The sequence below is a fragment of the Poecilia reticulata genome, chromosome 10, assembly GCF_904066995.2.
Source record: "Poecilia reticulata chromosome 10, P_reticulata-male-v2, whole genome shotgun sequence".
NCBI lineage: Eukaryota > Metazoa > Chordata > Actinopteri > Cyprinodontiformes > Poeciliidae > Poecilia > Poecilia reticulata.
Window position 1 is genome coordinate 29,654,071 of NC_088839.1, and position 16,458 is coordinate 29,670,528.

Consider the following 16,458-nt stretch of genomic DNA (forward strand, 5'->3'; position numbering starts at 1 on the left):
TCCTGATTGGTCAGCTGCCAAAGTAACTATTACAGCAGAGGAGTGAATGCCAGAACCATCAGACACTTGGCTTGTATCCAGTAGCTATTCCCCAATCTCTCAAGACTGATAAAATGATAAACAGCAAGTCTAAAAAAGAATGGAAAAATCATACTTCTCTTCTCCTCTGAGCTTCACGTTGGCATAACCAGAAAACATATGCAAAAAAAAACACAAAATACATGGATCTATTTTGGCAGTAGCATAGTTCTACACTGAAAAAATAAGTTGATGTTTCATCTGAGTTCATCTGAGTATCTGAGAATTTAGCAGTAAAAAAAATAAAAAATACAAAGAAGCACAGTTATTGGTACCAATAAACAGCCCTCTAAAATAAATGTAACTCAAGCATCTTTTATTTCTTGGAACTTCTTTATAGTAATCCAGAACTTTCTATAAAGTTGGTACAAGTATGACATGATGCAGAGACAATTTTTTCTGCCACTGGCCAGAAGGCTAAAAAATAAGAGTGGCATCATAGTGGCATAAGGTTTCCATGGCAACTGTAAATGCCAACTGGTTGTTGGGGAGTGATGCCCAAAAAAATCCCTTTAAGTCCTACAATAACAAACATTGTTCAGGTTTTTACTGTAACTGGATGGTTTGGTCAGATGAGAGTATCTGGAATATCTGGGACAAAACAAAGGATAAATATGTGCAAAAGCCACTGATACCTGCAGTCAAGTGATTTAAATACAGTGGAGGATCTGTGGTGGTGTGGACTGTTTCTTTTTCAAAAACTACTGAAAACCTTGTTAAACTACCAGAAAATGTAAATATATTGTCACTGGACCTTTTAGGGGGGTCTAATACAGGAGGACAGATTAATATTGAAACGATTAAACAGACACAAAAATCAACCTTCTTCCATCCCGTCTGACTCCACAGAATGGAGAAAACCTTTGGGCTGAACTGCACAGCAGAGAGTATATAAGGACTCTGGAAAATCACATAAACAGGAATATTTAACTTTTCCAATTATGCAGACTAAAATTAGGAAACTATGCAATTGTGATACCTTTGCTGAATGTTGCTAAAGTATAATGTAATGAGCCCAGCCTCTCCCAATGCTTCTCTTTTGGCCTCTTTTTAAGGCCTGTTAGACTAATTTTAACTAGCCAAATGAATGATTAATAAGAAGACTTGACACACATGCCACTTAATATAGCATCCTACAAAATATTATATCCAAGGCATACTTTAGAATTACAATTCTAAGAATTCTTATAATTGCAAATTACTGTTTTGTCTCACAAAGGGCATAGATTAAACAGCAGGGGTACCAATAAGTTTAATTATTATCATTTTTAGTGTGAGATTGTGCTAAAAGAAAATATATTTTTTATTTTAAGGCATTTTTACCAGGAGGAAAAACATTTTTCCTCCACATCTGGGTCACTCTTCTCCTTCCTCTGACTCACATGTAAGCACCTAAATACCTTCCGCTGCTCTCTGTGTTATTCTTCAGTTGTGGTTGGAGAAATTTGTCCCAAACATGCATTGAAGAGATGACTAGTGATTCAGACCCTCTGCTGATTGCTTCTAATCATCCTGCCTGTAAATCACTCCTCAGGTGTATTTTTTATATGCAGAGAAACCTTTGTGAGCAGCAACTAATGTAAGCTGGATTTGATCAAGCACTAACAACCTCATATTTGTGCAACCATCATTCAAATAACCTTTTGAATAATTACTATTTACTGCACTTTGTGTGGTTTCCCTCCTAGGGGCAGAGAGTCTAATTAGCTGTGTTCAGTTGTGTTACAGGGATTATTACAGTGCATTGCAGACAAGATCACACTTACCTGCAGAGAAAAGAAAAATCTGATTCATTTTATCATCTCGGCTTGACTTTATCAGTAATATTCATTCATTTTTTAAAGTTTTTGTGATGTATTTTTTTAGCATGTCATGTAAATCAATAGCTGGGGATTTTCTCTTAATTTCCCACCCAGCAGAAGAAGACCCTTTGAAATCCCCACGCACGGGAAGTATATGTAATCATTTAGAATCATTATAAATGTCAATGCTTAAGGAATCCCGAGGATCCAGTTTTAATGGGACAATAAAACCGAACCACACAGTTGTTTCTCTCTCTCTTTCTCTCTCCCTCTCTTTTTTGTTTAAATTGCAGCCTCACTTCAGCGCTGCCAGCTCTGTAGGACTCGTAAACACATTCGCACCTCTCTTTTATTTAAATGTCGGTTAAGTTATGGCACATAATTGAAGAGCGAAAAAAAAAATGCATTTGAATGGTGTCTGGCGGAGCAGGTCCAATCCACAAACCCACACTGATTTAAAAGCGCACAGAGACTCAGGACAAGTTTCTGTTCCTGGAAGAACAAAGACACCTCAACAATCAAGTTAATTAAAACTACTGCTGGTGTCAGAAATAAAGGGAGTTATATTCATACCCATTAATTACTTTTTTTAAAAAGTACACAATTTGCATAATTAAGTAACTTAAAACTCATTTTCTTTAAATTAGATTATCACGCAGTGTTGTCTTTATTAAGGTCTAATTTCTTCTTTTTTAAAGTTTGTAAGGAAAAAAGATCCTACTTTTTAAAAAAAAATAAAACCATCTCCTTGTGTTTTGCCCACCAGGAGAAAAAAAACTCTCTAAAGCTGATGGTCTCTCTGCGATTACCCTATCAGGTGCAAACCGCTGACAAGTTTCCACCCACCAACAACAAAAAAGCCTCTCTGTGCCCAAATCTCCAGCCGCAGACGCACAAACACCGCTGACAGGCAGGCAGGCAGCGCTGCGCTTCCATCAGCCTCTCCAGGGATCTACGACTTTTACTGTCACTGCGATATTTTTCTTTTTATTTTAATTTCACCTGGATAAGTTTATCTGCTTGACTTGTCTTTTGAGGACCGCTTTATTTGATTTTTTTTCTAATATTCCTACATTGTTAGAATAAAATGTGCCTTGCAAGGTGTAGAAATCCCCCACAGGTACGGACCAAGATGAAGAGCCTGTGATCTCTGGAGGAGCAGAAGCTCAAAGGATATTTTTTTAAGTAAGGGGAATTTTTTGAGACGTCGCAGCTTGGCTCCAGTTTAAGGTGAACTTTTGATACTCCGAGGACCTGATCTGAGAAGTTAATCTTTGGGATAGTTCCCCCAACAAGGAAGCGCCCAATGTTGTACTCCGTGCCTTTCCTGCTGCATATATCCTTACATTGGGATTCAGTCTCCTGCTTACCGCCGGAGTTGTGTGCGTAAAAAGACGCGCAGCGGAGCGAAAGTCAGAGAGAGACAGAGCAGGAGGCGATCGCGCCAACCTTTCCCGGGGCTCTGAGTGTGTGGAAGCAGGTGTATTTGAGCCGTCTTTCTGAAAGCCAAGATGTCCGTGCTGCCTTCGAGGTTCCTCTACCTGTAAGCGCTCCACATCTCTCTTTGCTTTTTTATTTTTTTTTTACACATAAACTCATGCATTCTTACCAATAGAAGTCGCCAAAAACTTCATATTTGTGCATTGCTGTCATCCAGGTAGGCTGCGTTTATTTTCCATGTAATTGCCCGTGTGATTCACTCCCCCTTCTCTCCTCCTAGGTGTTTACACTTTCTGGTTTTCTACTTCCAGCTGCAGGTACGTTTACTCTCCTCTTATATTCTTTTTTTGCATGTTCATGTGCAGCTTTTTTTTTATATGAGTCATGATAGAAGAATGGCCATGTGCTGCTTTCAGGGCGTTTACTATAATATAAAACGCTACAAACTAGAATCGACACAGATGTGGGAAAAAAAAGAAAAAAAACAACAAACATTTTTATTAAGTTAGTATATATCAATAACTTGACTGAATGTAATCTGCATTAAAAATCACAAAAGCGAGCCTTTTATAACAGGTTTAATTATAAAAGTCGTAAATATTTAACGTTCTTGTTTGCAGTTGGGGATTCAAGTAGCATTTTTCACTAATTCACAGCAACAGCTGGGTTGTAAACATGTAGGTGCCTGGGGTTGAAACTTGCAGTTTGAACAGATGACTCGTTTGGCGTTTGTTGCCTTGTTTTTACTAGTTTCGTCTTACTTTGAACCATAACGATTTGCAGACATCCACTCAGCTAATTGACTGCGTTGGCTTTGACTCAGCCGCAGCCCCTTCCCCCCCCCACCCCACCTTTCCCGTATTAAACTGGTTATCAGTTCATTGTGTGTCGTTTTTGATTGTTTTAAATAAAATCCATGCTTTTCTCGTTTTAAAGATACTAAATGTATTAAATAAAAGAAATAGCGTGGAACTAATATAAACACAAATTTAACAAAGTATCAAATAAAAAACGCAGCAAATATTTGATGAATACAATTCTTGCCCGTTTTACGTCTAGATTGTTTTTCTTCTAGATTGTTTTATTGCATATTCAAATGTGGGTATTCTTATAAAGAAACAATAATTTCTCGTGAAACTCATGCACAATTTGACTCATTTTTAGGTTCTGACAGGATATCAGCATACTTTTTTATTGCTTTAAACATATTGAATCATGGATAAAAGTAATATGCACGCTAGTTATTTTTTTGATATTAGAAAAAGGCAAAAGATCATTCTCATTGTTCTTCTCTAAGTATCTTCCTGTAGCTCATAAATATTTCTGGTCAAACTGATGTTAATGATTTTATGAAGGAAAACATAGGAAATGAACCACAGTTGGAAGTGAGGGCATCACCAGCATGAGAGTGTGCTCCGGTACCTGCCTGCCTGCTTGTGTGTGTGCATGTGCGTGTGTGTGTGTTCTGTAGATAGCATAGCATATCTTAGATGGATGCAACAACTGAGCTTCCTCCGTGAAGGCCACGGCCAGACTTTTTGATGTAGAGGCAATCTTTGCAGGAAGGAGACGGTGTGATAAAAACGATTGTCGCGAGCATTCACCTCAGCCATGTGCTTAGGCTTGCCTCTCCATTGAGATGAAATCCAACTGTCTACCGAGCACACCTTTGTATTTGTTTAGAGAGGGGAAGATTTGGGATAAATCCCTCAGCAGCTCAGCGAAGCCATGTTTTGTTGTGTGGTAGCTCTTTTTTCACTCCTCAGCTTTGAGGTTCATGTTTGACAACAGATCACGCTGATGAACAGCTTTGAACATATTTGTGGAGAGTTTGGCATGAAGTGCTTGCAGTTGGAAACATGTCTCAGTCGAAATTGGAATGCAACATCTTCGGCTGTTGCAGCCGTGACACCTTCTCCCCTCATTTGTCTAGCCGTTGTGGCGGTTGCAGCTTTACCGACATGCTGAGAGAAAGCAGCAAAGCATGACTTTCTGTTTGGAAACATATATATTTATATCCAGATTTATTGTTTCGGTCCAAGTCCAAACATGTGCTTTACTCTGCAAAATGTGAATCTTTAGTGCGGGGTAGGGTTTGGGTTTTTCTTGTTGAGGCTGTTGTTGTCACATTCTGTCCAATTGTTTGTATCCAGGTGATTTCAAAGAAACTAAAACACAGAAGATAATGGTCGCTGTAAGAAGCAATTTTTATATTTGTCAAAATCAATATTACACTCTCAAATACGTTGTTTTATAAGTTTTAAGAATGGTTGTTCTTGAGGCTTTATTTGTGGCAGAATGTGTATGTCAAAGCTTAAACGAGGCATTTTGGAGATAAGAAAACATCTGAATGAGGACGAAGGACATCAGGAGTCTAAACAAGTTTGCATTTGGATTTGAAGAAGTTGTTTGTGTTTCCTGTCTGATGTAAAGGATTTGTTCTCCGGAGGTTAATGTTTCCCCTTGTGTTTTTGCTGCATGTCATCAATTGACTGAAGTTAAATCAACAAGCACTCTGAGTATGTAATCTGTATATAATTAGCTACCTGAGATCAGCCACATAAAAAGCCATTACTGTGCAATTACCACACCATATACAGCTGGGGAGATGGGATCACGGCGTGAACCGAGATTCCAGGGCTTCTGAAAGTATACGTTTCCTCTCGCTCTTCCACATGTTGGGTCACAGTTGCTTTTCTGACATGCTGCCAAATATTTTTCCACATCTTTATGTCAGGTCTTAGGTAACTCAGAACCATCAAGATGGTGAGAGGCAGAAGGGAGATTTTTGCAATTTGATTAAAAAAATCTCCAACAAGAGAGTCTTTGTGGTTAAGGTGCTTCTTTCTTCCTCGCTCATGTCCTCCGCCTGCTGCCTTTTCTAATTTATGGACCCTATTTGGCCTACAGGCAGATATTTGTTTGATGATAGTGCAACAGGTCTGGATGCTTCAGGTGTATAATTGCTAGTGGCTTGGTTGCTTGTGGAAATGAAGTACAGGTTTCTCAATACTGCCTGAGGCACACTATATACTGTGCCCCAGTGCTCACAAACAAGGCTTCTCTGCAGGCTTTGCACTTCTTCTGTTGGAGTTTTACTCAAACATACTCTCCATTAGTGTGTGTGCTAATGTAGTTAGCTTCTTGTAAATGCAGTGCATATAAAATGTGCCACCTTAAAGGGGAGAAACAATAAATCTTTGAAGCTACAAATTTCTATGTTGTTATCTTGGTTTTTACACCCTAAAGCACTTTTCTTTTGACGTAGAGCCCATAAAACCAACAGCACATATTACTATCAACACCTGTGTTTTGACAGTCTCATTGTACATTTCCTCTTGTGCAGGAATCGCAGCAGAGCACTGCCGATTTCAGGTTTTACATTGAAAACCACACGAGGAACCCGGACGACCTGAGCCGAAAGCAGGTCCGGATCTACCAGCTCTACAGCAGGACCACGGGCAAACACGTCCAGATCCTGGGGAAGAAAATCAACGCCAACGGAGATGATGGGGGCAAGTATGGTATGGGAGAATTTCTGTGCATCTCACTTGACACTTTAGCTAGTCTGAGATTGCAAATCCAGCAAAAATAAAAAGTTTTGGTGCTTCTAGAAACTCCTTCTTAACTCCGACCCCTTAGGCTGTTTGCTCTTCATTGTTCTGAGGTGGTTTTCTGTTTGCCTAGTGCAGGAGGAGTTGCTTTTGGAAGACAGACATTAGTGAATGAGGATGGATGAAAACCTGCTGAAACTACCAACCTTACTGAGGATCTCTATGATGCCAAATATCGAAGATGCACCAAATCAGTCAGACAGATCTTGGCTCTGATCAGTCAGTGACTGGCAGATCTATGCTGAAAAAAATCTTAATTTCTCTTAACGTTTATTAAATTAATCTAAACTTACATTCATAATTTCCAGTCTATATGTTCATCAATAAACAGCCTCTACTTGATTCACCTCCTGGAGTTTAACAGAAAAAAATCAGATAATGGTTAAAGAAATTTGCTTTAATGCAAATGATCTTCTAAAGCCATCATACCATGTTGGATTCAAAAGCACTCATTCTGTAAAAGAACATGTAGCATACGCTTTGTCTTTTATCTGTTACTGACCCTGAAAAAAAATGGCAGGTTGAACTTAAAATAAAGCCAAGAAAAGTTGGTTAGTTGCATTTCTAGAAAATATTTGTTTTTTTTTCTTGATATCTCACAAAGAAGGTGTTGATCTTTGTTCATTTTTTTCCATCAATGTTTTGGTGAATGTGATATTTCTTTCATGCGGAAAAGTTACTCTTTGCCTCTTTAAGGTGAAGGTTGAGTATTGGTTATTTAAGCAGTAGAGCTGATAGATCTTTTATACTTGAAAATGTTAAGCATTTAAACATAACCACAAAAAAAAAATGCCGCTGGAGGATTTTGGTCTGAAATGAATTATCCACCTTAAATCTCACCACTTAGCTCTGCACATGCTTTTTCATTACTGCAGATCAAATATGGCGGATGGCTAAATTGATGGTCAGTAAAGCACTCTTTGATGTAGCCTGTGCCGCGCTTCCCTGCAGATATTTTTTTTCTCATAACAGCTGACTCACAGCTCCAAAATTGCCGGTCTTGAATGCCTCTGAGTCAGTGTGTTCAGTTGCAGATGCGCGCAGGCGAAGTTTCCTCACTGCTTGTTAGAGCTTGAGTGGAAGCAGATCCAATTTTTCCCATGAGCCTTTGCCAATTCTCTCCCCCTCTTCCCCGTCCCTCACCACCTCCTCCCCATCCAGCTGCAGTACCTGGCACCTGTGAACTCCATTGCACTCACTAGTAATGTTCACTTTGAAAGATTGTAGTCTGGCGGCAAAAGGCCCAGAAAAGAAAAACAAAACAAAAAAAAAAACAAAAAAAAAACAGACATACCAAACTTGGTTGCAGATCTTTGACTTCAGATCTCATATCTGTACATCTGAAGTACAAGAATTATAATCCATCACAAGTACTAGTATATCATATGTGTTACTTTTAAAAAAACAAAACACACATCTTCCAGATCTGAACCTGATGTCTGTTGTCCTCTAACAGTGGGCAGTGCAATATAAAAACACACATCTAATTGATAAATGCTGCAATTTGGAATAAAAACACAATTTCTGTTTGGCTTTTTAGACAGACGTCTATCTGTTGAGGTCAACATATGGCTGTAACTACCATTTTTCATGTTCTCGCAATGGACCAAAAGCGTAAAAAATAGTCCGAAGAGAGATTAATATTTTCTTTCATTCACAGTCATCCACAGCCATCCAGTGAGAAACAAATGCTCAGCATTTGTTTCTTACGTTTTGATCAGACTTCACTCAAATTTGTCTAATTTTAGCTTGACATCCTTAGGAAAATGGAACAAAACCCCCACTCAAAATGCTATTCAAAAATAAAAATAAAAGCAGTTTCTTGTGTTTTGCAATCTCTTACCAACGGAGGATGTTAAAAGATCTATTTTGGCTGCATTTTCTTCATGATGTACAAATATCAGTATTCAGGTAACAAAATCAAAGTCAGGAAAAATCCAAAGAGAATACAAAATATTGGGATTAAACAAACAGTTTGACGGTTCGATCCCCACTCCACCCGCCTCATTCATTGTGTCCTTAGGCAAGACACTTGCACACCTTGCCTGCTGGTGGGGGACAGAGAGTGTAGTGGCGCTGGTGCATGGCAGCCTCGCCTCTGTCAGACCTGCCCCAGGGCAGCTGGGGCTACTATTCAGTAGCTCAGAATGGGTGAATGACTGTAGTGTGAAGCGCTTTGGGGTCCTCTGGACTTGATAAGGTGCTATACAAGTACAAAGCCAAACTATTTAAAATTTATTATGATAATGACACTATCACTGATATGCTTAGAATCCAAACTTTAGGTTAACAAGCTTAGTTGGGTTACAGACATTGAATTTGCAAAAGGAGAGGAAAGAAAAGATTGAAAACTATTCTATAAATACGTGAATTGGTCGGATTGAATTCTGCTTTTTCTTAAGTGCAGCTCAAGAGATCCAAACTAATCTATCTAAGTGTAAAACCAAGGTGGTACCACAGGAGAGGGAATTGCTATCCCCTCCCAAACTTTTCAGAGAGGTCACCTACTTCCCACCTTTTCTCTCAAGGTTTGATTTTAGGGTGGGAGTTACTTCTGCCCCCAAGCCCATCCCATTCCCTTCCACTATTCTTCCCCTGCTCCCTTGAGCGCTACTGAATGGCCCTGTGTGTTAAACAAATGGATCATCTTAACTTTTTGATTGAGTGAGCACAAACTAAAGGGAACTTGAAACCTAATCCTGAGGGGCACATAACTGCTCCACAAACGTTTGGCAGATTTCTTTGCTGGTCTGAGGGCGAGTGCAGACAAAGGTGACCTTGCAGGGGTGAGCATGTCGGATGGGAGCAGGAGCGGGGTGTCGGGGGCTCGGGAGAATAAAGGAGCCATCAGGATACATCTTTAGAGCGCATTATTGCCATGTCAAATCATGACAGAGACCTGTTGGTTTGACTGGTCATTCATTTTACCGAAGCTACTTGGTTAAAATAGCTTCGGTATTTTTACCAAGAGTAGATTCCTACTAATGCTTGGAATCTTGGAAACTTTCTTATAATAAACAACGAATTACCCGTTGTGCATTTTTAACTGAATCGCTCAGTATTTGGAAGCTACATTTAAGAAAACCATACGATGCATGTAAATGTGTTTTTCGTCTTGCAAGAAGAAATGTATAGGAAGAAAGTTTGTGCTAGAAGACAATTCAGTGACTCTTACTAAGTCTGCTGTGTCTTTTCTTTTCCAGCCCTTCTTGTTGTGGAGACGGAAACATTCGGAAGTCACGTTCGAATAAAAGGAAAAGAAAGTGAACATTATATTTGCATGAACGACAAGGGCAAAATTGTCGGAAGGGTGAGTATGACTGAGTTTATTTATTTTTGGAATATTTTCAAAAGATTAATTTGGCAACACCTTAATATTAGAACCTGTACTTTAGACCTAGCTTTTAATCCTATTTGAATTTAGTAGAACCTCATATCGTTTTTCTCCTTGTGTTTTTTGCACAGCCGAACAAAACCCCTTTGATAACTCAAAGCCATTCTTCCATTACGTAATCGGCCAACTCCTTTGACACTCGATCAGTCAATTACTGACTGCAATCACCACAATGCATCGAGAGACTAATGGTCACTTAAGAGGAATTTTGTTGCAATTCTATCATTTAGTCACACCAGGTGACCACAAGAGCAAGATGACTGCATGTGACCACAGAGAACCACTTAGATTTGTAAAAATAGTTGAAAAAGTTTGTTATCCTCTGAGACACATAGTTCGGTTCCATTAATAACTCAGATTGCTTGTATATTTAACTCCCTTTTTCTATAGATGTAAATGGGATGAGTTTTTCTATTTTTTTTTAGAAAATGAAAGTAGGATAAACTGCTTGTTCATAGTAATGAGCAGAGTGTTCACAGTTATATTTATTTACACATTTACTGCAGGATATGCTGGAATGCACACCACTGTCTGAAGTAATGGGCGTTTTGAACCCAGTGCTTTTGCCTGAAAAGACATAAGTTATCATCTTTACTCAATTTTCATTATTCCATTAAACTAATATTTGATTTTAATGACACATTTATAACTCACTCTAAAATATTTTCAATACAAATAAGCAGTGGAGCTATAATTTTGTGATGTAAAGCACTTTGAATGACCTTGCTGCCAAAATGTTTTCTACAAATAAACTTCATTGATTGACAGTTATATAAAAACCTTCATTATGCATAGAATAGGATTGCCCATAAAAATGTATTGGTAAATCTAATGGATTTACCAGTATTTAGGAGAAATACACTGATGAGAATTCTGTGTCCAATTTATGATTCTTAGTTTTTACACAACTTTTCAAATTATCTCTAGGACTTATAATATAAAAAGATGAAGAACCCTGCCATGAGCCGCTATTTATAATTTATATTGGGACTAGAAGAGAAGTCACTTCCCTGTTCGACAAGAGAGCCAAAGTACAGCAGGGTTTTACTGTTAATCTCAAAAATTAAACTAGAGTGACTATGAAGTGGTTAGCATTACAAAAATAGCGTCGTCTTTGTGTATTTCCTGTAGAAAGAAGCAGCTTCCCTGAACTCTGAAATTTCTGAAAGGCTGCTAACATGTTGACTTGCAGACTGTTTCGTAACAGAAGTTGGAAAAACGCAAAAGGATTAAAAAGAAACTTCTTGTACTCAGTCCATCCTTCCAATTGTCTGCTTAAAGTCTTGCTCTCTCTCACTCTCTTGCAGGGAGAGAATAAATCACAATATGTTCAGGTATCTTGTAGTAAATATGTTTTTTCTTTTAACTGGTTCTCACAGATTATTGGGCTTTCTATTACCCATTGCTAAAAATCTTGATTTTGAAGATATTTATCTCTCTTGGAAACTGTTCAGATAAAAAAAATGTGATTAATAACAGATTGCTTTCAAGATGCTGACTGTTTGCATGTGAAAACTACTGTGCTTAAAGTGATTTTAGATTGTTCTGATTATGAGATAACCTGCTTTATGAGCTGATCAACAGTTGGAATATAAATTTAATATATTTTTGCATTTTTGTCAAGTCTCAATATCAGAATAACTTACCTGGGATGTTAGCATGCTAATGATAGCCTTATCGTTCTATACTGACTCAGGCCTCAGTGCATAATGACGTATTTTCTACAGCAGCATCTAGTGAAGAAAATACTACCTGAAATTCTGAGCAGTGTCACAAAACAGCATTTTTTGTGTTGCACTATGGAGCCCACCTTGTTCAGAAGTTAAACCTGAATTAATACATGCTCATAGTCCACCACCCAAATATATTCTGAGTTAAATTCCTCCTCCCAACATAAACTTTTAAACTGTCACTTATAGATTCTTAACATTAACAAAAAAATCTAATTGTGAAATGCAGTGATTCTTATGTAATATTGCAATCTGCTGTCTACCAGGTGATTTTTGTATCTGTAATCCTCTCATGTTTGCATTTCTGACATTTATAAGCTGTACTTTTTAAACGGGCCTGATAGTTTCATGTAGATATATCATCAGTAACGCGTCTCCATAAAAGCAGATTTATCTGTGTAACAACCTGACTGAACAAGCTCTTGCACTCTCAGGGAAATTTTGAAGTTCCATCCATCCATCCATTTTCTTACACCCTTGTCCCTCAGTGGGGTCGGGAGGGGTGCTGGTGCCTATCTCCAGCTAGCGTACCGGGCAAGAGGCGGGGTCACCCTGGACAGGTCGCCAGTCTGTCACAGGGCAACACAGAGACACACAACCATGCACACACACTCACACCTAGGGGCAATTTGGAGAGGCCAATTAACCTGACAGTGGGAGGAAACTGGAGTACCCGGAGAAAACCCACACATGCACAGGGAGAACATGGAGACTCCATGCAGAAAGACCGGGGCCAGGAATCGAACCCAGAACCTTCTTGTTGCAAGGCAACAGCTCTACCAACTGCGCCACTGTGCAGCCCGAAATTTTGAAGTTGTTTTTTGAAATAAAGTTTGACTAAATATTTATCAGGATCTGTGTTTATTGTCAAAACTAATTTAAATGTAGTTTAATTAAGGTTCATCTGGCAGATTTCTATTCCATGGCATTACGCCCAATAAAACCTCAGAAAACTGAGGTTTACATTTGTCTAACAAATGGCAAAGAAATAAAGTCACAGATGCAAACATGGTTGTTGACCTTTCAACTAAACTGTTAGTTACTTTCAGCTACTATTTTGGGGAAACTGAAATTTAGTTTTTTACATTGTAAATGTGGTAATAAAAATAAACGATGACAAAAGCACAAAATTATTCCATTGTAGTTCAAACTTGCACACATATAGAGTAAGATCCTTGTCATCAGTGATCCTAATCAATTGTCACGGTGATATTTAGAGATGCACCAACCAAGAAAGGCAAGCAGTTAGCAATTTAAGCAGATTGCAATTCTCTTTATAACATTTTTTTCCCACTTTATGCCATCTAAAGAATTTAATGTAAGAAACCCAATTGGATGAAAACAAGCTGAAAGGTTTTTGATAGATGACAGAAAACAACAGATAGAAGATTACTCTCATTTCATCAAAGCATTTCCTGATTTTTTACCTAACTCAAATGAAAGTGTATTCCTGTGTTCTAGAAATCTTTAGTGGTGGAAAAAAGATGCGAGTTTTTAGTTTTGAAGCGTATTTTTAGTGTTTGGTCTGGTGATTACTGGCCAGATCAATAATGGAAAAGTGTTTAATTTTCTCATCTGGTTGTTTATAGCTACCGTAAGGTAAATAGAATATTGTTGTGCTCTTGATAATCCAAAGCACTGAAATTGCCCTCACATATTTTTCTTAAACTTACACAAAAGACGTAGGTTTTTCTCAATTTAAATCAGATAAAAATCAAGAAAATAGCTTTACATAATAATATTTCGATAATGTAAGACGTTAAAGAAATTTTGCTCCAATTCTGACCAGCATTATTTTTCTGATGAGCAGAGACAAGAATCAGCACTTTTATTGCTAATAGCTATGCCATTAGAATACTTTAAATTAGCAAGCCATGCAGTGGTTATGCAAATCTGACATAATTATTGTGTTTTTCTCATGAGGTATGGACTGGTGTTACACCACTCCATGAGTCTGTCTCCAGTAGTTTCCCCATAACAGTATGTTCCTTCCTAAAAGGCTAACAATACACGTGTTAGCCTGAACAGCAGTTGAAAAACTGTTATACAGTCCAATTGTAGCAACAGTCACAATTATTTGATATAATCTCAAGGAATAAAATAAGTTATAGCTAAAGCTAACGAGTATGGCTAACCATTTAACAGGATTGTATAAAGAGAAGAGATGTTGATTCAACACAACCCAAAAACATCAGTGGAAATTTTGTGCCAAATAAAATAATCAAACACCAGCAAAGCAAGCATCTTTACCTGATTAACTTTGTGCTCACAAAGTTAATAACACACTGACGCTAAAATAGGCGTAACTGAATAAGATTTGGTGTTTCTGTGTTATTGACGTTGTCCATTTTCTGTTCTGCAGCCTGATGGAAGGAGGCAAGAGTGTGTCTTTGTCGAGGAATTCCTGGAGAACAACTACACGGCTCTTGTGTCGGCCAAGTACAAAGGATGGTACCTTGGCTTCAACCGGAAAGGCCGGCCCAAGAAAGGCTCACGCACCACGCAGAGGCAACAGGAAGTCCACTTCATGAAGCGCCAGCCGAAGGGTCGAGTGGACCCGTTGGAGGAGTTCCGTTTCACCACAGTAACTAAGCGGACACGAAGGGCTCGGCGATTAAAAACCAACCCCAAGAGGAACTGACGGGACCGTTGGGAAAGCACTAGATGTCCTCACAGGAGGAAACAGAAACTGAAAATCTCAAGCTTCTTAAAAGAATCACCTTAAAGACTCTGCTTCTGTAAAAGAAAGACAAACTAAAAGAACAAAAAAGTCAAAGATGTTTTATTTTTGTATTTCAGGATGACTGAATATTTCCTGACTCTTGGATTCTCCTGGGTTGATGTCATTGTGCTAATGTTTCTGTCATGTTATTTATACTGGATAAACTCAAGGACCTCTGAGAGAACTCGTGTCGCTGCTGTCCTCAGCCACGTTTGAACTGCAAGCTGAAGGCATACTTTCTTTTTGACAATGGGAGCTGAAGCAGGAGCTGACGCAATGTTATAAAAATCAGCCAACTAGAGATTTATTGGAATACCTGTCGGTTTTTGTTTGTGTTGCCCCTGACAACGCGGATCCCATACTTTCCACTGGAATTAGACACCATGGAGATGAAACGGAGAGAGGCGGCAGGTGACACCGCGCTGCCGGGATAACTGTGTAGCTTTGAGTGCAATATTTTACAAGTCTCTTGTCCTCTACGGTCTTTCCATATGTCTTTCATCCCTAAAAGTCACTTGTGGCTCCTGGAATGCGCTGAAACCTCGCAGTCCCCGGTGAGATCTTCATGACATTTCCATGCAGCCTGCGATTCAGCTGAAACGCAACGTGCTTTGACGAGTCCAACACCCGTTGTGATTTTAGCCTTGTTTAAACACTGAAAGGAAACAGTACAAACAGAAAAAACAGCGTAATTCCACACTGTCTTCCAGCTTCAACACACGTGGGGAAGGTTGTTAATCCCTTTTGTCTGTTTCTATCAGCTCTTCGTCGCATGTGTTAAAACTGTTTCAGATATGGATTCCTTTTATTCCGAAACTGAGAGCTTGCCAGCTTTTTGGGGCTGACAATGACTTCCTCTACCTCTTTTGTTTATCTTTACCTGGTCTGATTGTCTGTGTTCAGTTAATCTCAACTTTGACCTTAAACTCAGCTTTTCTTCTTTTCTTTCTCTCACTTGAAGATGCTTTTGGAAAAGAAAGCATACCAATCATCCACAGACAGGAAATCTGTGCATTATCCTACATTATTTTATAAACCTCCATCCGATGATTAAAGCTTCTTCTCAAATACTGAGTTGACAGGATTCAGAGAATCCTGTCAGCCAGATTTCATGTCTGAATCATAAAAAGGGAAAACACTTTGCTTCTCGCCGACAACAAACTCCAGGTTTTTTCACCAGTAGTTTGTATTTACCTGACCCCTGGCAGGTCTTTTTGTATGAGTTGCTACTAACAACATGACACATTTATGTTTTTTTTAAAACAAATCTAAGCAAAAAATAATTTTATGACTATTATTAAGATATTTATTGTCTCCTTTTGTAAATAAAATGTGAGTTTTATTTGGCCTCTTTTAATAAAACGAGGACTGTATTTAAAAAAAAGTTTGTGTTTATTACAGAAATACCTTCATGTTTCTCAGTTTAAGAATATTTTTGACTATGTACCCACTGAGTATGACAGTCTTTGAAAGATGAATGCTGCAGGTAGAAGGTGGTCCAACATAGCGTACATTCCCTTCTCCGCATACTGCCAAGGTATGCATTTTTATATACAAACTCAGGAGTGTGAGGACTGCTTTTAAGGTCATCTCTTTAAAAAAAATACTATTGCAACATCTCTCAGAGCTTTTTATATATCCACATAGGCCTCTGAGAGTTCACAAATCTGGTGATTTT

The 16,458-nt window shown here is 38.5% G+C and overlaps 1 protein-coding gene across 1 annotated transcript; it reads left to right on the forward strand.

The window, feature by feature from the left end:
• The first annotated feature begins 599 nt into the window (after positions 1–599).
• fgf24 (fibroblast growth factor 24) lies at positions 600–16,153 on the forward strand. The gene is made up of 5 exons (XM_008421128.3): positions 600–3,423; positions 3,601–3,637; positions 6,667–6,844; positions 10,138–10,244; positions 14,421–16,153. The coding sequence occupies exons 1-5, from the start codon at positions 3,392–3,394 to the stop codon at positions 14,697–14,699; spliced, it is 633 nt and encodes a 210-aa protein (XP_008419350.1). The 5' UTR covers positions 600–3,391; the 3' UTR covers positions 14,700–16,153.
• Positions 16,154–16,458: the final 305 nt, after the last annotated feature.